General features: G+C 43.8%; 2 protein-coding genes across 6 annotated transcripts in view; one reads left to right on the top strand and one right to left on the bottom strand.

Annotated features, from left to right (window-relative positions):
- RPL31 (ribosomal protein L31) lies at positions 1–5,266 on the top strand. The gene is made up of 4 exons (XM_082357202.1): positions 1–505; positions 3,636–3,761; positions 4,732–4,844; positions 5,196–5,266. Exons 1-4 carry the CDS (start codon positions 399–401, stop codon positions 5,225–5,227), a joined length of 378 nt encoding a protein of 125 aa, XP_082213328.1. The 5' UTR covers positions 1–398; the 3' UTR covers positions 5,228–5,266.
- Positions 5,267–6,020: 754 nt separating this feature from the next.
- TBC1D8 (TBC1 domain family member 8) overlaps positions 6,021–26,425 on the bottom strand; it is a 144,588-nt gene continuing 124,183 nt past the window's right edge. For all 5 annotated transcript variants that reach the window (XM_082357198.1, XM_082357197.1, XM_082357196.1 and 2 more), the window contains 5 exons: positions 21,059–21,299; positions 20,144–20,209; positions 8,941–9,030; positions 8,436–8,533; positions 6,021–7,107 (listed from right to left, as the gene is read on the bottom strand). In XM_082357198.1, the coding sequence (XP_082213324.1) occupies positions 6,646–7,107; positions 8,436–8,533; positions 8,941–9,030; positions 20,144–20,209; positions 21,059–21,299 (957 nt within the window). In that variant the 3' untranslated portion in view covers positions 6,021–6,645. The remainder of the gene's footprint in view (positions 7,108–8,435; positions 8,534–8,940; positions 9,031–20,143; positions 20,210–21,058; positions 21,300–26,425) is intronic.

The raw sequence follows: 26,425 nt of genomic DNA, 5'->3' as shown, positions 1-26,425 counted from the left end.
AGGTGAGTATGGGCGCTGGGTGGCGGCTGCAGGAATCCGGCGGCATCCTCGCCCCGGATTGTGCCGACTAGGACAGCGGGCTCTCTCGTGAGCCGGCCCGGGGCCCCGCGTTCCGAGGGCACGGGAATCTGCGCTGCATTTAAGGGCTCTCGGAGACTGGGAGAGAGAGTGGCCAAGCTTAGGGGAACCCGGGCCGCAGGGGTTTCCGGGGCGGGGGCACCTAAGGGGCGCGGATGCTTGGGCCGCGTGGGGTGGCCGGCTTGGCTTTGCCCAGACCTGGGGCTTCAGGGGCCTGGCCGGACCCTCTCCGAGGGCAGCTGCGTGAGGCCGGGCCGGGAGGGAGGACTTGGCTTGGGTTTGTCCCACTCGCTCTGAGCCTCCTTGTCGCCTGGGCTTAGATGGCTCCCGCAAAGAAGGGCGGCGAGAAGAAGAAGGGCCGGTCCGCCATCAACGAGGTGGTGACCAGAGAATACACCATCAACATTCACAAGCGCATCCATGGAGTGTGAGTACCCCTGCGGTCGTCAGTGCCTTGCTGATGGGGGCTCCCGAGACGGCGGTCTGGTTGTCCCTGGGGGCAGTCTAGCCGTCTGGAGGCTGTGTGGTCTAGAAATTACGCATTTCTTCGAAAGCTCGTCTGTATTCCGTGGGCCCTGTTTAAGGCTTACAGGGGTTAAAGCGTAATGCTCAGAGGTTAATACCTAGACAGATCAGGTTTCTGGGAGAGCCAACTTGGAGAAATACGGTAATGATAAAATCATTTCACTCATTGCTTTGCAGTTACACCTTGGCAGGCCTGAAGGGTGAAAGATGTGTATATGAGGGGAAGCAAACTTTGTCGACGTGTCTAGGCCTTAGTAAAGGTAACCAGTTAACTAAAGCTGTGCCCGGCGCAGAATACGAGCACTCCGATGGGCTCCCTTTAGTTCTCTGACCTCCACAGATGCGTAGTAACCTCGGTGAAGTTGTAATGCCGGAAGTGCAGCTGCTGGAGGGACCAGAGAAGAGCGTATCGGTGGGGTTATAGGGCAGCGTTGGTGCAGGCGACACCTGGAGGTTGTGGATTTGTGATGTACAAGAATATCGGGAATGATTTCGAACGTGCTGGTTCTCGGTTTTCGTCTCTGGGGTTTGGTTTTTTTCTGTTCTTAAGCTTAGTGAGGCTTCCCCTTTTCTCTGCACATGGTGCTTACTAGTGATAAGGGAGACCAAATCTCTTCTTGAATACTATTTGGGGTATTTTTGATGGCAAGTGTTGCGCTGCCAAAACACTCTACTCAGGCACCAGTCCGTGGAGCAGAATTCCTTGCGCCTGCTTGGGCAGTCTCGGATCTGGGCAGCCGATTTTGTGAGGGAGTTAAATGTGCAGCAGCGTCCGCGTTGGGCCTGGCATTTCCGGCCAGGTGTTGACCATGCGTGAGCCAAGGAGTGTCGTGTACGAGGGGTCTCTGGAGGCTTTGGGGTCAAAAGTCCAGTGCCTTTTTTGTGCATAGATGTTGCTTGTAACCACGTTCTCTTCCCCTCACCCCTTAATTTGGGGGGCGTGCGTGTATTCATTTGGGGAGCATATTAGGCACTTACAGTGTCTTGGGCTCTGTGGATTCAACAGGGAACCAAAGAGCCTACCTTCCTAGTTTACTTAGTAGGGGAAGTTAGACAAGCATCCAGATATAAAATGGTGAAGAGTACCAGGTGGAAAGTAAGTGACAAGGTGAAAGGGGTGGTGTTTTAAAGGCCACACAGTTAAGGGGACATTAGCAGAGTGGGTGTGAGCCATTGCGGGTGGACAGGTTTTTCAGGCATTTTGTGCTTTGTTACAAAAGCCCTAAGTGAAGACCTTCACGGTCCTGAAACCTTTGGTCATACTTGATGGACAGCAGTAGACAGTTCTTTGTTCGTTCTTCATTTTACTTCCAAAGATTCCACAGTCCTGTTCTTCGTGCCTCTGCAGCTGCCGCCCCTCCGCAGTCTGGTCTGTTGCTCCCCACAACCCATCCTCTTAACGTTGAGTCCCGGGCTCAGCCCCTCGAACTGTGCTTGGTAATAGCAACTAGCTTTAGGGTCTCGTGTATCCAACTGCTATTAACCTGTATACTTGGGTGTTTAAATGGGTATCTCAAAAATTTTACGTGGCCCCAAACCAAACTCCTAGCGTCCATCTCCACCCCTGACCTTCGCATTTCCCTGTGGCCTTCCCGGTTTCAGTGTGCTGGCAAGGGAGCGTGTCTTCTCGGCTCTGCCTTCCCCAGTCTGACTGCACTGGTCCCACCGCCATCGTCTTGATGGCTTAGCGGCTCCTGCTCCTGGTTCCCTCTTCCAGCCCGAACACCCGGCTGTTCTCAAGGCCTCCACTGGCTTCCCGTCTTACCCAGATGAGAAGCCAGAGTTCTTGCTGTGATTCCACATGGGTTGGCCACTTACTTTCCTAATCAAAGCAGGCAAGTACCTGATTCAAGCTCGCGGTTTGGTTTTAGTTTTACCTTTTTTCCCCCTGCCGTAATGCTTTTTCTATTAGGTAGATAAATAGTTGCCCTCGTCATCTTTGGGTCTGGACTTCAGTGTCTCGGTGGCCATCTTACTTAAACCTGCAGCCCCCTTCCCTAATGCTCCCTCTTTTCCCTGGTTTATTTTTCTCTGTGGCACTTGGTACCATCTGACATACTCCATGTGTCAACTACAAAAGCTACGTGGAAAACGGGCTGTTGTCTGTTAAACCTACTGCTGTTCTCTCTAGTGCCTTTTATTTCTAGGTGGTTAAATATTTAAGTGAACGAAGCGAGCTTGCTTGATGGATTCAAGGAGGCTGGTGAGGGGTAGAGCAAAGGGAGCAAGGGGGACATGGTAACTGACACGGCTCCTTCTGACGTTCAGCCTTGGGGCGGGGGAGGACACCTCTTTACGCTTCCGTCTGTCTCTGCCCCACTTGGAATAACCTTTGCTCATCCAGATGCTTGACCATTTCAGCCGGTAGTGAAGTTTGGCTTTTTCACGTTTTGTATTTAACTGAAAGCATGAAATCCAAAGGAATTTATGTATCCTCATCTAAACAACAGGTTAATGGTGCCTAACACATGCCAAGAGATCCGTAGCATTAACTGTTGCCCTCATTGTGTTTCTTGAGAGGGAATTGGTACATTTCAGGCCCGTGCTCTTTAAGCATAGACCAAGTGAATAATGACATTAAATAAAGTTAATAACATTAAATCCCATGTCTTAAGACGTGGCAAATGATAATATTTTGACCTGAGGACATGGTATTTACTTCAGTGTTGTGTACTTTATGTTCAAGCTTATTCTAACATCATTCTTAGATTATATTCTCCCTGGCAGGTGGTAGTAGATCTTGGGGGTGTTTTTGTTTTATCAGGAAAGGGTTGGCCAGTGCATATATTAGCATCTCTTAAGGATCTATACAGAGTCCTTGTTCTACATTATTGAAAGTAGATTGTGTGTCTTCAGTGTCCCAAGTATCATAGTAGTTGCTGGGCATTACATAGTGGTGGAGGAAAGAATTGTTCCTGCCCTGTTCAAGGTTCAAGGTTTTAGATTTGTTTTATGAAAATAGGACATGGTATATTGTGTATTTCATTTAATTTTGTACTTAATTGATTTATTTACTTATGTTTGAATCTCAGGGGTTTCAAGAAGCGTGCCCCTCGGGCACTCAAAGAAATACGGAAATTTGCCATGAAGGAGATGGGAACTCCAGACGTACGCATTGACACCAGGCTCAACAAAGCTGTCTGGGCCAAAGGAATAAGGTACGCAAGTTGTCTGTGTTAGAAGATGAACTCTCACAATTCCACTAGCTAATGCACATGGATGGAGGTATAAAGAAAATAACAGTGACTCAGAGAGTGGGGTAGTACCTGCAGGGAAGCCCTTTGAACTGAGCCCCGAATGACGCAGGAGCCAGCAGTGTGAGGGTCCGGTAAGAGCATCACGCAAAGCGAGGACAAACCACGTGACTCGGGGACAGGGGTCGGTGGAGGTGGAGCAGGTTGTATGACTTGAGAGCAGTGAGGCTGGAGAGTTAGGCGGGGGACAGATCTTGTAGGTGGTGGCACAGAGTTTGGATTTCTGTCTGGACATACTGGGAAGCCGCTGGAGCAGAGTTGCTGGGGGAGGGGGGCGTTTTGGTTGTCAGTAGTGGGGGGTGGTCACGGGCCAAAGATTCTGCTAAACATACAGCGCACAGGCAGGCCACCCACATACACACAAAAGCAAGTATCCAGCCCAAGTATCAGTAGTGCCGAGGTTAAGACCTGCTTATAAGCAGAGGGGCGGTTTTGCTGTGGAGGACGGTGGAAGGTGCCAGGTGGAAGTGGGACCGGCCACGGGGCGTGGAGCTGGCGGGGACTAGGTGATGTGGGGGCTGGGGGGGCGTCTGCGTCCATCTGGGTCGTGTCTTAACATTGGAGTCCGATGCGATGACAGGGACCTGAGATTCAGCCCTGCAGTAGGCTGGCACGGGTGCCTGTGAGCTCCCTTGAGATAGGGGAGGAGTGGTGTCACATGAGCCGAGAGAAGGTTCAGGACACCTGTCCTTGGGTCAATAGGAGGGGGTGCGGTCGCCTGCGATGCTGCTGAGAGGTTGGCCGAGGCGGGGAACTGAAGGTGCAGCAGTTGCACGTGCTCAGTGCAGCCTGCGGTCGGCGCTGCTCCCGCGCGGCAGTGGCGGCTGCCTACCGAGACTGGTGCGTCCTGACACCAGCGTCTTCTGTTCTTCAGGAATGTTCCATACCGTATCCGTGTGCGGTTGTCCAGAAAACGGAATGAAGACGAAGATTCACCAAACAAGCTCTATACGTTGGTTACCTATGTACCTGTCACCACTTTCAAAAGTAAGTTCTGCTTCATCCCACAGAGCTGTTTAGATTTTTTTTAAGTCCTCAGCCTTTTTATAACCTGAATTCATTTGTTCAACAAATATTGTGCACCTATATCCCTGGCATCCTTCCAGCAGGGATATAAGTTAGTTACAGGCATAATCGGTAAACCCTTTTTAAATTGTGTCACGGTGTGGGAAAATGCAAAACGATACAGAATAGGTCTGTTATCTGGGTTGTGAAAGGTCACGTGGAATAGTAACATTCACCTAAACCCTTGAAGAAAAGGTCCTTGGAGTGTGACAGGATGGGATGGGGTGTGTGGGTGTGGAAGGTGACCGGCTGTCTGTCTGTCTTCTTTTGCAGACCTACAGACAGTTAACGTGGATGAGAACTAACGGCTGATTGTCCAATAAAGTTATAGAGCTGCCTCCGCATCTTGATTTTCCTTTTCTAGTTGCAGGTAAAATAAACAGGCTTGTCTATTTTAAAGCAGTTCCCAGTTACAGGAGCATTTGGAGAGTGTTTCCTAACTACTGTGCCTGGGCCCCTTCTCCCCATACCCTGGAGTTTCTGACTATTTGCACAGGGCCTAGGCAGGTGTTCCAAGGTGGTTTTGGAATGCATCCTGGCTTGGTGATGGCTGTTCAGGTGGTTGGGACATCATTGGGGGTATGATGTTAGTGCTTTTACATGTGTGTTTTGTGAATTCTAAGATAACATTTTTCCAGACACTGGCATGTAGAACTTAATTGCCATTTGTCACATTTTAACATGCTAAAATGGTACACTTTTGATATTCTTAGATTTCGTGGAGTATGTACAGTTCCTTTTTAGCTCACTTACTTGTGGTGGCCCCATGAGGTACTTTTAGTCCTGGTTTACATGGAGTTAAAAGCTCAGGGGTAACCTTTCTTAAAAGGTTGCTAACAAAGTCTGCTAAATTCAGCCTGAAAGCAAGGTGTTGCAGGGATCATATTTCATCAGTGCTTGTACCACTGATACGAATTAAATGCCAGAAAGAGGTCCCCTTTTGAAGCCCTGGTGATGACAGTAGTGGGGTTGGGGGCTACCTGCGGTGTAGTGTACTATCTGCCGTGAACATGGTGGGGTAGAGGGATCTCCAGGTTATCCATTCGCTGGCACAGTACAGACCTCAGACGCTGAAATAAGATATAAACACAGACCAAGTCAATACAAAAATTTCTTATTAAAAAAACTTGGAGGCCAACATTGAAAGCGTGGTTTGTACACATTTTTTGGAAGGACACAAAGTGAATACAACAAATATATTAAAACGGTTTCAATTACCAGCATTGAAACGAAATTAGTGCAAAAAAGCCAAATACAATTGCACAGATAGTGGCTCTTAAATCTTGAAAGTGAACTTGATTCTCAGTCCCTCCCATGTGAAGGGAAGGGTGAGTGCTTGGGCTTTTCTCCTCTCTGGGTTAGTATCACACATTTGACTTTCTTATATTCCATCTGAGAACAAAATGCTAGCATCACAGCAGAAGTGCCCTTTACAGCAAATCTGGTAACAGTGAAGTTGCAAGTCATAGCATCAAGGGAACTGATGTGAGACACTCTAGCACTGACAGTGTCCAACTGAATTCTCTTAAAGAATAAATAGAAACGCTGGAGGGTTGCATCAGTTCCCCCGGCCACAGCTGTGGCTGTCAGGTTGCTTATCCAGATGCCCAGCTTGTAAAGTGTACTCACAATGAACTAGACAAACCTAGATTTATGGGCTGACAGCCCACAAACCTGGACCGTGCTTTGGTATGGAGACTGGTCTCAGCCAACCGCTGTCCTGCTACGGGCTACTCAGCTTGAGTTCAGGCTGCGATTGGCGGCTCATTTCACAAGTTTTGAGGCTGTACTGATTGATCTTGGCATTTTCAAGTTTGGGTTTAATGTCCAGTGGCTTTTCAAAAAAGTTGACTAGTGACTGTTCAGTCAGAAGTGAAGCTAAAATATGTTCAAGGGAGACGGTCCAGTCCCCTTGTGCCTCTTCAGGAAATACCTGGGACTCTCGGGGACTCTTCCCATTGTGGGTGTCGGCAAAAACCGAGTCCTGCTCGGGAGAAGGAGCTGAAGCCTGCGGCTCCTCCCCACCTTCCTGGGAGCAGCTTCCGGAGCTGCTGCCTCGCTGCCCCACTTCCCCGATCTGCAGCAGCAAAGTGGTTACTGTGGCGATGGCTTGATACAAATCATTTTCTTCTGGATCTTCATGGAACATACTATACAGTGTTTTACAGAACTGGATAAATTCTCTCTGGAATTGAGAAAAAAGAAGTCTGCATGTGGCAGCATAACAAGAATAGAAGCATATCGTGGGCTTTTTTCAAACTTAATACCTAGTTCTTTGAAAAAAACCACATAGTACTTTTTGAAGCAGAAAATAAGAGGTATTCTCTGCCCTTCCACTCTGAAGACACACCATTAATAGTCCAGGGGGTTTCAGCACACATGTAGACGTGTGCTGTCTATACAGAAGTGTTAGACCCTTTAACCCAGCAAGACAACTAATGTATTCAAAGGCTGTGCACAGAGATTTGTTTATAAGGATGTTTAGGCTAGGGCTTATTACAGCAAAAGGTGGGAAACAGCCTAAATGTTAAGATTGAATGAGATTATGAGCTGGTAATCTGGTGGGAATGCCAAGCAGCCTTTAAATGAAGTAGAACAGTGATGCCTGACGTTGTGTCAAGCTACACTCATACTCGTGCCCAAACTGAGAGTCTTTACGTCGTGTGATAGAGGTGCCTCAGGTGGAGCTTAGCTGCACAATTACCCCAGGAATAGGAGAAAGGTTGAGCTGCTAATTTAGTATTTAGTGACTTGGGAGAAACATCCACGATTGTTAGCTGAGGTATGACGGACAAACAACACTGAGATTTAACTGACTTTATATCCAAAGAGTAGAATATTTGAAAGCAACTCAACAGAGTTGAGCAACACTTTTGTTTTGTGAAAACAAAACAAAAAAAACCTGCTAAAGGGATTTAAGTCCTATAATAAAGGGACATTTTCAACTTGAAGCCTTATCAGGACAGTATAATATGTGGTCAGTGATTTTCAAGAAACTGGAAAGAGTACACTATTACATGAAGAATGCTGTATACACGATCCCCCAAATAGCTTCCATCGCTCTAGGGAATAAATCTGCATCACAACCTGGGTAAATGAATTTGATATAAAAACTTCAGGGACTTTCCTGGTGGTCCAGTGCAGGAGGTCCTTGAAGAGACTCCACGCTCCCAGTGCAGGGGGCCCAGGTTCGATCCCTGATCAGGGAACTAGATCCCACGTGCCACAACGAAGATCCCGCGTGGAGCCAAATTTTTTTTTTTAAACTCTTCAAAGAATGAAATGTGTAGCAGCCTTCTGAAGAGCTCTGAATATTTGGACAGCTGAATGGATCACAATTTAAATATTTCCCATTTAAACATCACAATGTTCAGCTCCCAGAAGTTATAAGATCTTTCTTTGATTATAGCTTTGGAGGTAATGGGGGAGGGGGTGCAGCTGAATTAAAAAGCCTACCTCTGAACCAGTCACTTGGCAAAATGGTGAATTCTCTGCACAGAATACAGTCCATACCTGGCTCATTTTGGGCAACTCCTTCTCAGTTTTGTCTTTCTCTTTGGCTAAATCTTTAATCATCTGCTTCAGCTGTTTCTGATAATCAACTGTATCACCTTGAGACAAAGGAAACACAATATATACTTTAAGTAAATTCCATGAAAGCAAATGGAAAATAGGTAGAAAGGAATGGTGAGGGGGATGAGGAATTCCACTAAGCAAATTCCGTATACAAACTGAAAAGCAGAGATCAGAAGTCTGTTTTACAAAAAGTGGCCACAAATAGATGATGGTAGCCGAGTGACCTCTTGCTACAAGAGGAGCCCTGAAAGATGAAGAGTAAAGTGGTCGTGGCGTTGAAGGCAGTTTGGAAGGTTTCTGGCCTCTGAAAGCAGTGGTCTCAGTGTTAACTCCCAGGCGGGAGGGAATAGATTAGTCTGCTTCTAAGAAGAGCCCTGAAATCCATTGCCGTTAATGATTGCAGTGGTGTGCCTGACGGAAGATAATGAAAAGAGGTATGTACCATTGGACTTGCCAAAAACCAGGGGTCTTGATGTCGACAACAGAGGATTCTTCAATGGTGACTGGCTGTCTCGGTCATTTTCAGTGAGCGCTTTTTAAAAAAAAAATAAAATTTTTAAAAAATTAAATTGAAGAAATTACTGTGTCTTAACCAAAACTGACAGAGTAATTTAGCTTTTAAGGTAAGAAAACTAAAGGTGAAGCTAGGAGCCCCCAGCCTGATGGCTGCAGGGTCTTCCCAGGGTCTATGAACCCTGTGTACTTCAAGAAAACATCACACACCAGTAATGCCTTTTCGCAGATATCTGTAGATGTAATGATATACAGATTCACAGGACATTGCTGATACTGACCTAGAAAAGTGTATGTGTGGTAAAATCCCATTTTGTCAAACTAAAATATAAGTGTGTATAATACATGCACACATACGGAATTCTAGAAATAAATACACTTAGATTTCTGGATGGTGAATTAACAAGTAACTGCTTTAAACTGAGGGTATTTTTTTTTCAGTAATTAGTACATACTGCTATACTTAAATAACTTCTAACAAAAATTGAAAAAAGCTTAACTGAAAGCAGCATGTTACCATTATGAGTGTTCTTGAAATATACAAAAATACAATTACATCAGAACCCTCACACACTGCTGGTGGGAATATAAAATGGCATAGCCATTTTGGAAAACAGTCTGGCAGATCCTCAAAAAGTTAAATCATAAAGTTGCCATTTTTACCCAGAAATTCCACTCCTAGGTATATATCAAAGGGAAATGAAAACATACATCCACTCAGAACCTGTACACAAATGTTCACAGCAGTTCCAAAGAGCCAAAGAAGTGAAAACAAACCCAAATGTTCAACTGATGAATGAATAAATTGGGGGATGCCCACTGGAGTATCACTTCAGCTGTAATAAAAGGAGTAAGGGGCTTCCCTGGTGGCACAGTTGTTAAGAATCCGCCTGCCAATGCAGGGGACACGGGCTCGAGCCCTGGTCCGGGAAGATCCCACATGCCGCGGAGCAACTAAGCCCGTGCGCCACAACTACTGAGCCTGCGCTCTAGAGCCTGTGAGCCACAACTACTGAAGCCCACGCACCTATAGCCTGTGCTCCGCAACAAGAGAAGCCACCGCAATGAGAAGCCGGCACACCGCAATGAAGAGCAGCCCCTGCTCGCCACAACCAGAGAAAGGCCACCCGCAGCAACAAAGACCCAATACGGCAAAAAATAAAATTTTAAAAAATAAATAAAAGGAGTAAGCACCGACATGACACACCACGGGCGAGCCCTGAAGACATACTAAGAGAAAGCAGTGAGACACAAAAGGGCACATACGGCATGACTTCATACGGTATGAAAAGTCCAGAATAGGCATATCTACAGACAGAAAGCAGGGGCGGGAAATGTGTGGATTGGGGACAACAGCTAAAGGGCACAGGCTTGCTTTTTGGTGTGGTGAAAATGTTCTAAAATTGTGATGGTGGTTGCATAACTGGATATACTAAAAACCATTAGACTACATTTTGAGTGAAATGTATGGTATGTGAATTATAGATCAGTAAAGCTGTTACCAAAATCATAAAAGGGATTGCAGATGAAGGATCCTCATTTTTAAAAGGTTTAAATTTAGCCATTCACTGAGAATAAATCAAAGGCAAAATTCTGTTGTGATCCAACAAATATCCACAAGATGGCACCAAAGCCTTGATTAATCTACCCTCCTTCCTACTTGGGAAGTAGGTTCCTGGGGTTTGGAAGGTGGAAGGCTTTTGGGGGTTGGTTGTTTTTTCTGTTGGTCCTTTTTTTTTTTTTTTTTTTTATAACAAAGTTATTGAGTCGTTTTTTTCCAACTTTACCCAAAACAAATTCTATGCAGTGGCACATGTGAGAATCCAAACTGAATAGGAGGAAAATTACAAACCGTGGATGGTACTTGGGGCAGTCACGATAGAAATGGCTTCCCAAGTAATAGCCGCTGGGATGTCTAGCGGATACTGGGTCCCTATCCTCAAAGAGCTCAGTGTATCAAACAAAAACGTGTACACAAGTCACTCTAAGAAGATGCTCTAACAGAAGAACCAATACACACAAATATCATGGGCGCACAGAGAGGAACGATTAATTCAAGGGATGGGTGAGTGTCCAGAAAGGAGGCAGGTCAAGTGTCAACAGTGACAAGGAGCCAGAAAGGCGAGCTAAGCTCTCTCCAGTCCCTGCACACAGAAAGCACCAGCATCTGGACTGGACACGGGACAGTGGAGGAGTCTTGGCGCTCACTGGAAAACACTCATGCTGCTATCTATTCCTATCAGAAATGTAAGATACAGTAACCACTGAGTTTATACCACCTTTAAATGTACTTTCAACCTTTTAAAATGAGATATTTGAGCTTTTATAAATGTAACATTTTTACATTCCAATATATGTGTAATTCATAATTCAAGACTATAAATGGATTAAGAGACAGTTCTATTAAAGCTTTCACCGTGTCTCACTTCAAATTCTGCACATGTTAAAACCGGATGAAGGATTTGTATTTGGTTATCTGAAGCTCCCGATCTCACATGTCTGTGCACGTCTGGGTAAGTACATCGCTTCAACAGACACGAGCAGGACACCCTCCTTGCGGCTTCACGCAGTTTCATTAGTTGGTGCCCACACTCATTCCCTGTGACGCTGTCATCATCACTGCTACCTCGGCACTTTCTAAATGGGATGCTTGTGGAGGGAAAAAGCCAGTTCCACTGAAAGCTGCTTCTCTCTGGCAGAAGAGTACATAGACTGCTTTCAACACAAGTTGGCCTTCAGACACAGTTGACACCACAGGCATCAAAATAATACCATTTTCCAACATATTTCCTTCTGGGAAAAGCCATACACTGCCCCCCTTCTGCCCCTCCATGTTGGCTAGAAACAGCAATCAATTTCTAAGGGAACAGACTTGCATTTGGATTAATTAGGAATTCCAGTATAACCAAGTCATTGATAGGAAAATCAACCAAGTATCCAACTTGTGTCTCAGATATCTACTATAAGAAAATCACCTGAGCTGCAATAAGTCCTGGATGCTGGGACCATAAATCCCATTTTAGTGGCTTCTTGACAATTTGGACGATACTAGGGATCCTAAGCACCTAGCTTTTCTCTTTTAAAAAGCTCAGTGCAATCTTTTAATTTCACAAAATGTTTCTCAGGAGGTTTATATTCTACACTTTTCATATTTTGCAAAACCCGCAAGTGACATTTTCAACTCAGGATCCCAATACAAAGAACAGACTTTCATCTAGCCTAAGCTGTCTTTCACCAAATCGAATGTGCCTGGTATCATTTCTGATGTAGCTGACATCAGAACTGCCTAAGTTATTAGATGCAAACTATCATTTTTGGATCCTGTGATAAGTTGACCTTTGCTCGAATTTTATTAGATTCAGCATTTTAAGAACGTCACTTAAACGTGGATCCGGACCAGCAGGGACACCTTTTGGGGAGCTGCTCTGCAAGCCCAACAACGTATTTCCCGAATCGCAGAGTTCCCGGGAGGAGCAGAACCGTGCCATCAGCTCCGCTCAGCGTGCTGTCTTTACAGGAGGCCTCCGGTGCCTCGTTCGTTTGTGTTCATTTACCAACTCTGGTATGTCATTCTTGGTAGCTTGTTTTGATGCTTCTTCCTAATGAATCTAATGTTCTTCCAGGAAGTGGCCTTCTGGATGTCCAATCAGTGTAATTAGCTGAGTGAAATGACCCATACTTACAGATTTAGCAATTTGCAGTGAAAACTCCCGATTCAGTAATCTTCTAGAATACTGTTCATCCCTCCGTCACCTAATTTGGTATCAGATCATCTGGAATATTTCTCTTCTATTTGCTAAACAGTGCTGTAGTCACCATGGAGCCAATAAACTGAGCTCTTCAAAAACTGTGAGGCCTTGGGCTTAGGGCTTCTTTGCTTCCCGAGATGGCATCAGATACCTTTGCAAGTGATCTGACAAAGCCCTCTGCCTCCTGTTTGACCCTCGCAGAGTTCCGACGCGCTCTGCACAAGGCGGGTGTTTGAGGCCAGAGGCTGATGTGCTTTGTTTGGTTTTCCACCTCCCATCAGGCAAGTAAGACGTCACTCTTCGGCGGGCGCACAAATTCAAACCTGTAGTCCTCCGCATACTTCCTCATTAGTGAGTTACGCTTTTTTTCCCACTAGTGTTTGTTCCACCTTTAATCAAAATGTTACTCATGAGGGTGGAAAGTAAATATTTGTTAAAATTAAATCTATTTAAATGAAAAGTGCCTAAATGTATTGTGGATCTTCATGGCCCTGTCAAATTGATGCATTTAAACAGAGGTTTTAGGTTGTCTGCATTCTTAAGACTTTTTTTTTTAACTGCATCAAAAATTCAAATATTAAATATAGGTAAGCAAGGGAATGTAAATTGGTATAGTCACTATGGAGGTTCCTTAACCTAAAACTAGAGTTACCATATGATCCAGCAATCCTACCCTTGGCATATATGTCTGGAAAAGACAAAAATTATAATTCGAAAAGATACATGCAACCCCAGTGTTCATAGCAGCACTATTTACAATAGCCAAGAAGACATGGAAGCAACCTAAATGTCCATCAACAGATGAACGGATAAAGAAGATGTGTGTATGTATGTGTGTGTGTGTACACACACACACACACTGGAACATTAGCCATAAAGAAGAATGAAATACCATTTGCAGCAACATGGACGGACCTAGAGATTATCATACTAAGTGAAGTAAGTCAGAGAAAGACAAATAAGATATCACTTATATGTGGAATCTCAAAAAATACAAATGAACTCATTTATAAAACAGAAACAGACTCACAGACATAGAAAACAAACTTACAGTTCCAAAAGGGAAAGGAGGGGGAGGGATGAATTGAGATTTTGGGATTAACAGATACACACCACTACAGTATATATAAAGTAGATAAACAACGATTTACTGTAGAGCACAGGGAACTATATTCAATATCTTGTAATAACCTATAATGGAAAAGAATCTGAAAAACTGTGTGTGTGTGTGTGTGTGTATACAAATTAAGTGAAAAACAAAACTCAATAAAAGGCAAGGAACTTTAGATGCTCAACCGTCTGTACTAAAGTAACGAGTCCATGAGAAAGCAGCGGAGGAGCTGTGTGTGGCTGCCGGAGGGTGTTCCCATAAGCATCCCGTGCACAACAGATGCCAACTCCGTAACGGCTGAGCTCAGGAAGTGTACTCAGGAAGCCCACAAGTAACGTCCACACGCATTTTCAACTTCTGTATAGGTGTGAGTCTTAAAAGCCACCAGGATCTCGAGGACCTGGACACCTCACAGCTCACCACCTCCCCAGGGCCCCATGTTAGAAAGTTCTATCAGAGAAACCATCCACCACCAGAACCATGGCACTGGGGCCCAGAGACCCTCTGGGATTCCTAATCTACCTCTGTCAGTTTCAGAGATCCAAGGAATACCTTAAGGGAAATGCCAAGCCTAATCTCACAGGTTTCAAAACTGCTTTCTTTGTGTCTGGTTACCACTGCTTAAATTTGGAGGAAGGACGGTCTTACACGCTGGACAAATGACACGTTCCTTCAAAACCTGTAGCTGGGGCTGCCGAGGAGCCAGAAACTGTGTCACGTCAGCACAAAACCAGGTCACAGAGCTTGAACCTACTCAGATGGGGGGGCAGGGGGCAATCCAAGATGGCAGCATAGGAAGTTCCTGGACCCACCTCCTCCTATGGACTCACCAAAACTACAGCCACATCTAGAACGATCACTGCTAAAAAAGGACAGCACTAGCTGAGCCGCTCCTCCACAACAAGAGGTAAAAGGGCCACACGGAGATGGGTGGGAGAGGCAGACACAGAGCCTCACCAAAACCCCCACCCCCGGCCAGGCGACCCTCAGCAGGGAGGAGTCTCAAAGGCCCAGAGCTATTCCCCGAGGATCGAGAGGTTTGAGCCTCGCATCAGGCACCCCAGCCCCTGGGGCCAGCACCAGAGAAACGAGGCCCCCAAACTGTCTGGCTTTGGAAACCAAGGGGGGTTTATGTCCCAGGGACCTGGGGAGTCTAGGGATCTGAGATACTCCTAGTGAGGGTCTCACTGGTCCTAGGACCCAGCGCAGAGGCAGCAGTTAAAGAAGTGCCTGGACTGCACGTGAAGGAGACCCATTTGCTAATCTTAAAGCTTCTGCTGGAGGGGCAGAGACAGGTGGAACTTTCTTCGGGAATGAAGCACCATTTTTCCCTTTGTTCACTCTACCTATACCTTGCTAGTGGAGGTGGGCGCACATCTCACTGAAGTCACAGGAGTGCCCCGCCCCAGGGCTCTTCACCTGCATCACTAAAGCTGCAGGTGTGCCCCATACTCAACCCTCTCTCCTGCAGCCTCGCAAAAGCCAGCAGATGAACGTGGTCTATCCCTTAATCCCCTGGCCCTGGTGGCCAGGTAGGGCATGAGTTCCGGGGCCCCACAGGACTGTAACAGTCGGAAAGACAGTTCTGGGCAGGTACCAGCCCCAGGGCACTGCACAGGCAACAGACTGAAACACACCCCCAGCCCACCTGCAAAACAGGGCCCATTTACTTGTCCTAGAGCTTCAACCTGAGGGACGGGCTTAGATTTGCCACACACCTAGAGGCTACAGAGGCGCACTCAGAATGTGGGCAGGGAGGCATAACCCTTGCACCCTCTCTTAGCCTCACCACAGCTCACTGGTACCTCCCGAGGGGCTTATACACTCATCTGAAGTCATGATTTTTGTAACTGTTGCCTGGGGAGCACCTCCAGATCTCCTGGTCTGGAGGTCAGCACGGTTTACAATTACAGTCCCATGGGACTCTCCCACAGCCCAGAGATTTCCAAATACAATGAACCCAAAGAGACACACACCAAGACACACCATAACTAAAATGATAAAAGTTACAGATAAAGAGAGAATCTTAAAAGAAGCAAGAAAAAAACAACTTGTTATGCACAATGGAACCCCCATAAGACTATGAGCTGATTTTTCAGCAGAAACTGCAGGCCAGAAGGGAGCGGCACAATATATTCAAAGTGCTAAAAGGAAAAAAATTCCAACCAAGAATACTCTACCCAGCAAGGTTATTATTCAGAATTGAAGGAGATTGGGCTTCCCTGATGGCACAGTGGTTGAGAATCCACCTGCCAATGGAGGGGACATGGGTTTGAGCCCTGGTCTGGGAAGATCCCACATGCCGCGGAGCAACTAAGTCCATGCGCCACAACTACTGAGCCTGTGCTGTAGAGCCCACGAGCCACAACTACTGAGCCTGCGTGCTGCAACTACTGAAGCCCGCACGCCTAGAGCCTGTGCTCCGCAACAAGAGAAGCCACCACAATGAGAAGCCCGTGCACCACAATGAAGAAAAGCCCCCGCTCACCACAACTAGAGAAAGCCCACGCGCAGCAACGAAGACCCAACGCAGCCAAAATTAAATAAAATGAATAAATTTATTAAAAAAGAAAAAGAATTGAAGGAGAGGGGGCTTCCCTGGTGGTGCAGTGGTTGAGAATCCACCTGCCAATGCAGGGGACATGGGTTCGAGCCCTGGTCTGGGAAGATCCCACATGCCATGGAGCAACTAAGCCTGTGTGTTGCAACTACTACGCCTGCACTCTAGAGCCCACAAGCCACAACTACTGAAGCCTGCGTGCCTAGAGCCCATGCTCCACGACATACTAAGCCACCACAATGAGAAGCCCGCGCACCGCAACGAAGAGTAGCCCCCACTCGCCGCAAGTAGAGAAAGCCCACGTGCAGCAACGAAGACCCAATGCAGCCAAAAAATAAAATAAATTAAAAATAAATACAAAGGAAAGAAAATTTGAATAGTCCTATGTCAACTAAAATGAATTTAAGAAAAAAAGAACTGAAGGAGAGATAAAGAGTTTTCAAACAAGCAAAAGGTAAAGGCATTTATCACCACTGAACCAGCCTTACAAGAATGTTAAATGGACTTCTTTAAGAGAAAAAGAAAAACCCCTAACTAGCAACAAGAAAACATATGAAAGTCAAAATCTCACTGATAAAGGCAATATAAAGGTAGTATAAAGGTTAAAAGACAAAAGCATTGGGTTGGCCAAAAAGTTCGTTTGGATTTTTCTGCAACATCTTTCAGAAAAACCTGAACGAACTTTTTGGCCAACCCAATAGTACAATTAACTAAACCATAATTGGTTAAGGGATATACAAAATAGAAATATGTAAAATATCACATCAAAAAAAAATGGAGGACGAGGGAATAAAAATACAGAGTTTTTAGAATACACTTAAACTTAAGTTGCTATCAACTTAAAATAGACTGTTATATATATAGGCTGTCATATAGTGAACCTTGTGATAACCACATAGCAAAAACCTACACAAAAGATAATGAGAAAGGAATCTAAATGTAACACTGAAGAATGTCATCAAACCACAAGGGAAGCAAAAAAGAGAAAAAGAACAGAGAGGAGCTACAAAATACAATTAACAAAATGGCAGTAAGTGTATACCTCTCAATAATTACTTTAAGTGTAAATAGACTAAATTCTCCAATCAAAAGACAGAGTGGCAGAATAGATGAAAAACCAAGACTCATCTATATGCTGCCTACAAGAGACTCACTTCAGATGGAAGGACACAAACTGAAAGTGAAGGCATGGAAAAGACAGTCCCTGCAAAAGAAAACAAAAAGAAATCTGGGGTGGCTATACTTTTATTGGGCAAAATAGACTTTAAAACAAAAACTGTAATAAAAGACAAAGAAGAGCATTACATAATGTTAAAAGGATCAATCCAACAAGAAGATATAACATTTGTAAATATTTATACACCCAAGAGAGGCACACCTAAATAAATAAAGCAAGTATTAACTGACCTAAAGGGAGAAATTGACAGCAATACAGTACTAGTAGGGGACTTTAAGACCCCACTTAAATTAACGGATAGAACATCCAGACAGAAAATCAATAATGAAGCATCAGCCTTAAACCACATATATATACAAAACATTTCATCCAAAAGTAGCAGAATACATATTCTCAAGTGCACAAGGAACATTCTCCAAGATAAATCACGTTAGGCCACAAAACAAGTCTCAATAAATTTAAGAAGACTGAAATCATATCAAGCATCTTTTCCAAACACAATGGTATGAAACTATAAATCAATTACTAGAAAACTGGAAAAATCACAAATTATGTGAAGATTAAACAACATGCTACTGAACAACCAATGGGTCAACAAAGAAATCAAAGAGAAAATCAAAAAATACCTTGAGACAAATGAAAATAGAAATTCCAAACTCTATAGGATGCATCAAAAGCAGTTCTAAGAGGGAAATTAATAACGATAAATGAAATAGAGACTAAAAAGACAATAGAAAAGGTCAATGAAACTAAGAACTGGTTCTTTGAAAAGATAAACAAAATGGACAAACCTTTAGCTAGTCTCACCAAGGAAAAGAGAGCTCAAATAAAGTCAGAAATGAGAGAAGTTACAATGTACAACAGACAAAAGATCATAGGAAACTCATATGAACAATTATACACCAACAAAACGAACAACATAGAGGAAAAAGAGAAATACCTAGAAACACACAGTCTTCCAAGGCTAAATCATGAAGAAACAGAAAATCTCAATAGACCAATTACTAGTAAGGATATTGACTCAGTAATTAAAAACATCCCAACAAACAAAACCCCAGGACCAGATGGCTTCACTAGTGAATCCTACCAAACAGTCAAAGATTTAATACCTAAACTTCTCAGACTCAAAAAACAGAAGAGGAGGGAATGCTTCCAAACTCATTTTACAAGGCCCAAATTACCCTCATACCAAAACCAAACAAGGATACAATAAAACAAAGAAAATTATAGGTCCATATCACTGATAAAAGTAGATGCTAATACTTTGAGGGTTTTTAAAAATTTAATTCAACAATACATTAAAAGGAGTATACACCATGACCAAGTGGGATTTATTACAGGGATGTAAGGATGGTTCAACATCCACAAATCAACATGATACACCACATTAACAAAATGAAGGATAAAAAACAAACAACTGTCTCAATAGATGCAGAAAAAGCATTTGACAAAATTCAACATCCACTTATGATTAAAAACTCTCATCAAAGTGGTTATTTAGGGACCGTACCTCAACGTAATAAAGGCCATATGACAAACTCACAGCTAACATTATACTCAATGGTGACAAGCTAAAAGCTTTTCCTCTAAGACCAGGAACAAGACAAGGATGCCTACTCTTGCCAGTTTTATTCAACACAGTATTGGAAGTGTTAGCCCGAACAATTAGGCAAGAAAAAGAAATAAAAGAGAAGGAAGAAGTAAAACTGTCAGATACCATATGTAGCAAACCTTAAAGGCTCCACCAAAAACTCTTGGAATAAATGAATTCAGTAAAGTTGCACACACACATACACACACACAATGGAATACTACTCAGCCATAAAAAAGAAGGAAATCTTGTCATTTGCAACAATATAGATGGACCTTGAGGGCATTATGCTTAGCAAAATAAGTCAGAGAATAACAAATACTGTATGATTTCAGTCATATATGCAATCTAAAAAATGAAACAAATGAACAAATAAAACAACACCCATTGACTGCTGGTTACCAGAGGGGAAAGGGGTTGGAGGGTGGGCAAAATGGGTGAAGGGGGTCAATTTTATGGGAACAAATGGTAACTAGATTCACTGTGGTGATCACTTTGTAGTGTATACAAAGATTGAACTATCATGTTTTATACCTGAAACTAGTATAATGTTATATACCAATTTTACCTCAATTTTTCAAAAAACGGCAAGCTAAAATAACCATCTGTTAAGGCAACCAGGGTTTGTCTTCCCCCACATTCCACAGGCCCGTGGTTCTCCAAGTGTGGTCCTCAGACCTAGCGGATTAGAAACTGGGGTGGGCCAGGTATCCTGTATTATTACAAGCCCTCCAGATGATTCTGATGCACACTCGAGTTTGGGAACCCCTGCCATAGGCCATACAATATGGTACTCAAAATCTGTCATCAGCCACCCCAAACTAGAAACATCTGTTGCCTCAAGTCTAAATAAATTTAAAAAGAGAAGAACCTCAAGGTCATGCACAAAGCTGATTTACGTCAAGGCAGAACAGAGCCTAACTTTTCTACTTGGAATTTCTTACCTGGAGGGATATGAAGCCTATATAACAGTTTAATTTTCTCATTCATTTCTCCATTATACATAATGTCTGCAAAATTAAAAAAGAGAGAGAGAGACTGAGTACATGCATATGGTTAAAGTACATGTGTCAGGACACAAAGTCACTGTAGAGAGAACGTAGTAAGGTCAGTGTCTGTTGACCTGGCACTTCATGTACCGCTACCCAGACAGCATGTGTCTGAAAGGAAAATGTGAAGGGTGGTGACTGCTGACTGCTGAGCAGCAAGAGAACCTCAGGAATTCTGTCTGGCCTCCTACCTTCTGAGAGATTTTCACTTTAGCTGCAAGAGTGAGGAATGTGCAGGGGGAGGGATAAATCAGGAGGCTAGGATTAACATACACACACTACTATGCATAAAATAGACAACCAACAAGGACCTACTGTATAGCACAGGGAACTATACTCAGTAGTGTGTAATAACCTATAAGGGAAAAGAATCTGAAAAAGAATATATATATACACACACACACACACACACACATATATGTATGTAGAACTGAATCTCTGTGCTGTACACCTGAAACTTACACGATATTATAAATCAACTATACTTCAATTTTAAATTTATTTTTTTTTTAAAATGTGTCTCAGGACACATTCCTAACCAGACACCACCACACCCTGGGTGCCCAGGAGAACAAGGTCAACAACCATGTGTGTTGAGAGCCTGGGCTCCCCTCCCCACCACCCCTTAGGAAACATAAAGTGGTCATGAGAGGAGCCTGCAGAGGGACTTTTAAAATCCCCAAATCACGTCAGGCGAGTCCCAAACCCATTTCACTGAGTGGATGTGCCTGCTTGACAATCTACTTGTCTCGTGTTCACAGACTCACATCCCAAATGAACTCACTGCAGGAAAGACCCACGGAGTCATACCGAGACAGCTCACGAATGCTTTGAATTCGATCAGATGGTCCATGTTTTCATCCAGGAGCCTGAAAGTCCTTTCAGCGAGGATTTCTGTGTGGGCCCCGCAGGTCCACGGTGACACGAGCTGAAACAGGCGCGCAAACTGGCGGGCGTCTATGCGGTACTGCTCCGCGTAGGGCCTGCTGGGGTCATGGCGCAGGGCCACAGGCCTGGGCTGCTCCCAGTAGCAGTTCATCATGTGTTCTCTCTAACGGGGGAGCGAGAGGGGTCTGTGAGGGGCGGCGGCCCCCGTGGGAGGCCGCACACGTAAAGGCCAAAGCCCACACAGCCTTCTCTCCCGACTTGCTCTGCCTCGTAAAATTACTAAGTACTGAATAAGCAACATTATAAAACAAACAAAAGAAAAAATTAACTGACAGTCTCACCACTCCAACCAGACATGTAGTTACAGGTAACCCTGTAGTAACAAGCAAAAACTTTTTCTTTTTTATGAAGGTTTCTTTTTTCATTGTGGCAAAATATACCTAACAAAATTTACTATTTTAACAAATTTTAAATGTACAGTTCAGCTGCCATAGTTTTGTTTTTTTTTTAATTTTGGCCACACTGCACAGCTTATGGGATCTTAGCTCCCTGACCAGGGTTTGAACCTGGACCCACAGCAGTGAGAACGCAGAGTCCTAACCACTGGACTGCCAGGGAACTCCCCTGCCATAGTTTTAATTATTGAAGTCATACAATTTTTATTCTGATATTTTGTCTTAAATCATATTATTTGAAAGTCAGAAAGTACTAGACAAATCTATAGGATACAGAAGAAACTATTTACCCTGGTAACCTGTGAGGATGGAAAACGGGGGCAGGGACCCAGATGGAGAAGCAAGCCTTTTTACCGTGTGCTTTTTTATGTGTTCTGAATTTTGAACCACATGAATATATTAACAATTCAACAAATTAAAAGTAAAAAAAGCAAAGGCAATTTGAAGTCTTGGGAATAGACTGAAAACTAAAGCAATCAAAACTGGCCCTGTCGCCTAGGACCAGGTTAGCCTCTTTAGAATGTTTCTTTTACACCTGTACTAACTCACCTCTTGGGACATCTCAACTCACTTGAAATAGTTCCCAATGACTGCAGGGTTCTTCACGATTTCAATGCCCTCTGCCCATAAGGATGGCACAGAAACAAGTACAGATGCTATAATATCCAAGTGCCTGTCCTTGGATGGAAACCAAAATGCCATTTATAATTTTACTGCATATTATTTGGAGCCGTGTTCCTTAAATAGCCTTTGCAGAATCATGAAAAGTACCATAAGAACGTTCAAGTGTGAAACAAAGGTCTGATAAATTCCCATTCCTCAAACCCAAGACACACTGTGAATTTGCGTGTATATTTGCCATCCTGTGATGCTAGAGGCCCTCAGAATCCTACCCAGAAGAAAACAGTTATAAAGGCCAAGGACTAGTACAACCAGTTTACACAGAATCCTACAGAAAAACAAGTCAGTATAAAAACAGGCAAAGGATATGAAGAGGTGATACAAGAAAGTATATGATTAGCCAATAAACTTATGAAAGGGTACTCAACCTCACTAATAAGTAAACAAATGTAAGTTAAAATGAAATGCAATTTTCTACACAACTAGTAAAATTTTAAAAGATCCATAATGTTAAATGCTGGGTGAGTGTGGAACATAGGAAATGAGCACTCTTAGACATCATCAGTAGAACTGAAATTTGAAAAATCTAAAACACTTTGGCAAAAATTTGGTTTGTGCATCCCTAAGGAACCCATCCTACAGAAACGGCAGCCCAGGTGTCCCGAGAAAGGCACAAGGATGCTTGGTACAGCACTGTTTATAAAGCAGAAAAAATTGGAAACGAGATAAATGTCCCTCAGCAGGTGAATGGTTAATAAAGTATGGTTAAGCCCTACAATCAAATTCTGCAGCCATTAAAAAAGAATGAGAAAAGATCTGTAGATACTGAATCTACAAAAATGTCCATGATAAAAATTGCAGGCCACTGCGTGTAGCACAATCTCACTTTTATGTGGAAAAAAAAGAGTAAGAGTACGTTGCCTTTGTGTGTGTCTGCAGAGAGATATAGTATAAGGAGAAAGAAATCAGGAAAGATATTCACCATACTGTTAACAGTAATTACTGTACAAGGTGGGATTGTAGGTGCTGACAGGATAAGACCCTTTAAATTTTGCTTAAAATGGTTATTTTTCTTCTTTTAATGGTGAGAGTAGGTATAATCTTGTATATTTTTGTTTTGTGTTTTTAAATTAAATTTTGAAAATAAAAGTCTTAACCAGAACATGGAAGCAAGCAAAATAATATTAAAGAAACCAAACACTGTCTAGGGCCTGATAATCCAGCAACAGTGAATAAATTTAGCTGATCATTAACGAGAGCAGGTTTATGGAATACATAAGGCACTGTTTCAGGTCCTGAGTATTTCCAAAAGTAGCCTATGACATCAAGTGTGTATTATATTGTTCCCATCTTACTTGAAGAGAGAAGACTAATGAAGCCGTTTTCAATTTCAGAGGATAAGGGACAGACATCGCAAATCTGAATTTACGTAATTTAAAACATTGCTTTATAACCTGGATGGACTTCGAGGGCATTACGGTAAGTGAAATAAGTCAGAGAAAGACAAATACTATATGATCTCATATGTGGAATCTAAAAACAACAACAACAACAACAACAACATGGGCTTCCCTGGTGGCACAGTGGTTAAGAATCTGCCTGCCAATGCAGGGGACTCGGGTTCGAGCCCTGGTCCGGGAAGATCCCACATGCTGCAGAGTACCTAAGCCCGTGCGCCACAGCTACTGAGCCTGCGCTCTAGAGCCCATGTGCCACAACTACTGAGCCTGCATGCCACAACTACTGAAGCCCACGCACCTAGAGCCCGTGCTCCACAACAGGAGAAGCCACCGCAATGAGAAGCCTGCGCACCGCAACGAAGAGTAGCTCCCATTTGCTGCAACTAGAGAAAGCCCGCGTGCAGCAACAAAGACCCAATGCAGCCAAAAATAAAATAAATTAAAACAAACAAACAAACCCAAAGTCATAGAAAAGGATCAGATTCGTGGTTACCAGAGTCTGGGGCTGGAAGTGGGGGCGGGTTATAGAACGGGATGAAGGGTGTCAAAAGGTACAAATCTAGGGCTTCCCTGGTGGCACAGTGGTTGAGAATCTGCCTGCCAATGCAGGGGACACGGGTACGAGCCCTGGTCTGGGAAGATCCCACATGCCGCGGAGCAACTGGGCCCGTGAGCCACAATTACTGAGCCTGCGCGTCTGGAGCCTGTGCTCCGCAACAAGAGAGGCTGCGATAGTGAGAGGCCCGCGCACCGCGATGAAGAGGGGCTCCCGCTTGCCACAACTAGAGAAAGCCCTCGCACAGAAACGAAGACCCAACACAGCCATAAATAAATTAATTAATTAATTTTTTTAAAAAAAAGGTACAAATCTCCAGTTATAAGATAAATAAGTCCTGGGGATGTATGTACAACATGACAACTATAGTTATCACTGCTGTATGGTATATTTGAAAGTTGCTAGAAGAGTAGATCCTAAAAGTTCTCGTCACGAGAAAAACATCATTTTTGTTCTTTTTTTTTTTGTATCTATCAATATATGACACGATGGATGTTAACTTACTGCGGATCATTTCGCAATACATGTAAGTCATTATGCTGTACACCTTAAACTTAGTGCTGTAGGTCAATTATACCTCAATAAAACTGAAAGAAAAGAAAGAACTGCATTAAGGCATAAAAGAAAGATTGCTTTCCATTCAGAATAAAAATAGATTTCATTAAGTACACACTGTTCAGTTTTAATAGGAAAGAGTATGTAAAGAAGACAGAGCAGACTGTTTCCTGGTAACATAGAGAATGGTCACGGCTGTACGTTCCAGGCTTAGGGAAGGGTGCAGTGAAGTTAAGGGGTGGACTCCTTACTAAGACCCTATCACATATTTATACAACAACGTAAGGGCATCTCTATGTGGCCCTTTCCCTTGGGAGAACGAATTTCTGATTCAAAAGACAAGAGATGCGTGTAAAACCCAACTAGGGACCATTATACCTCACAGTACTTAAAGAAGCATTAAAATATAAGAGGTCAGACTATGAAAGCCAAGGAAATTCAGGGAAGGTCAGCAGCAAGGGGGGCAGAGGAGGACAGCCTGAGGGGGGTTCTGTGACGGTGAGGATGACTCTGGGCACATAGAGGAGGTCCCTCAGGTTGTATGACGGAATTAGACACCATGATGATGACGCTATTTTACAGGAATTTCTTTTGGAAGTGCATTTTGAAATTGGTCTTGTATTTACAGCTGAAGTTTATATTCATAGTTAGTTCTACACAAATGAAAGGCCTGCAGAGCTAAAAACAAATATGAAAATAAATTTCACCCACATTGTTCACAGAAAAGATAGAAATAGGACACAGGAAATAGCTGTCTGTCTTCTTTAAATACTCCTTGTATGAAAGGTTAATGATATAGTTAGTACTTAATGAAACTTATTTTTATGATGAATTTAAGGCAATCTCTTAAGTCATATAAATTCAGATGTGAGACGTGTCTTCTTCTCTCAAATTGAGAAGTCAGCCCTAAATAAATGAAAGACTTTTTATGCTGAACAACACATTTCTTTACCTGCTTTTGTGTTCCTAGTATTCCCTGTTTTCCCTCCTTGAAAGTCAGAGAGGTGGCGGTGTGGGACACTAAGTCACCTTTGGCTTCGTATTTTCTCTTCATGCAACAGAGGAAACTATAAAACTTGAAACCCGGTGATGTTTCCAAGAGACGTAGCCTGAGGACTCCTCATCACGCATCCTGCGGACCAGGCGTGAGGAGTGCCAGGAACCTGCTAAGCCAGCCACCCATGTCAGTGACCACAGGGAGATGTGACACGACAGCCACATGGAGGGTCAGACAACCTCTGCGGCTCTGCTCAGGAAACCTGAGTGCTGCTTAGGACTATTCTGAGCGTGCGGCAATTTGAGTGCAGCAGTGCTGGCGGCTCAAGAGTCACCACCAGGACAGCTCCGGTGGCCGACCCCTCAAGGCTGGCCTGCTTTCTGCGACTGTCCTCTCCCCCTTCACTGCCAGGCTGTCGGGAGTGGGTCCACTGTCTGCCTCTCTTCCCCGTTTTTATTGACTGTTTCGAGCAAGAAAAGTTCTAGGAAGGCACTTGAAAATGGTCTTTGCAGGGTGATTTAATTCAGCAAGGCTTCCACCTAAATATCCAAATAGTCGAAATACAGTTCAGTATGTTAAGTATTACCAACATGACAGGTTTTAAATGATTTAAAAATGAGTAAGACCATATGGCAACATGAAAAA

This window comes from Balaenoptera borealis (genome assembly GCF_965194805.1).
Source record: "Balaenoptera borealis genome assembly, chromosome: 15".
Lineage (NCBI taxonomy): Eukaryota > Metazoa > Chordata > Mammalia > Artiodactyla > Balaenopteridae > Balaenoptera > Balaenoptera borealis.
Note: the sequence above shows the minus strand (reverse complement) of the source record. Positions and strands in the feature narration are given on the sequence as shown.

Bases quoted from the DNA above. Each gene is read 5' to 3' on its own strand.
- RPL31 (XM_082357202.1), top strand. From the start codon at position 399: ATGGCTCCCGCAAAGAAGGGCGGCGAGAAGAAGAAGGGCCGGTCCGCC. The intron at 506-3,635 runs GTGAGTACCCCT...TTTGAATCTCAG, and splicing joins CACAAGCGCATCCATGGAGT to GGGTTTCAAGAAGCGTGCCC. The intron at 4,845-5,195 runs GTAAGTTCTGCT...CTTCTTTTGCAG, and splicing joins ACCTGTCACCACTTTCAAAA to ACCTACAGACAGTTAACGTG.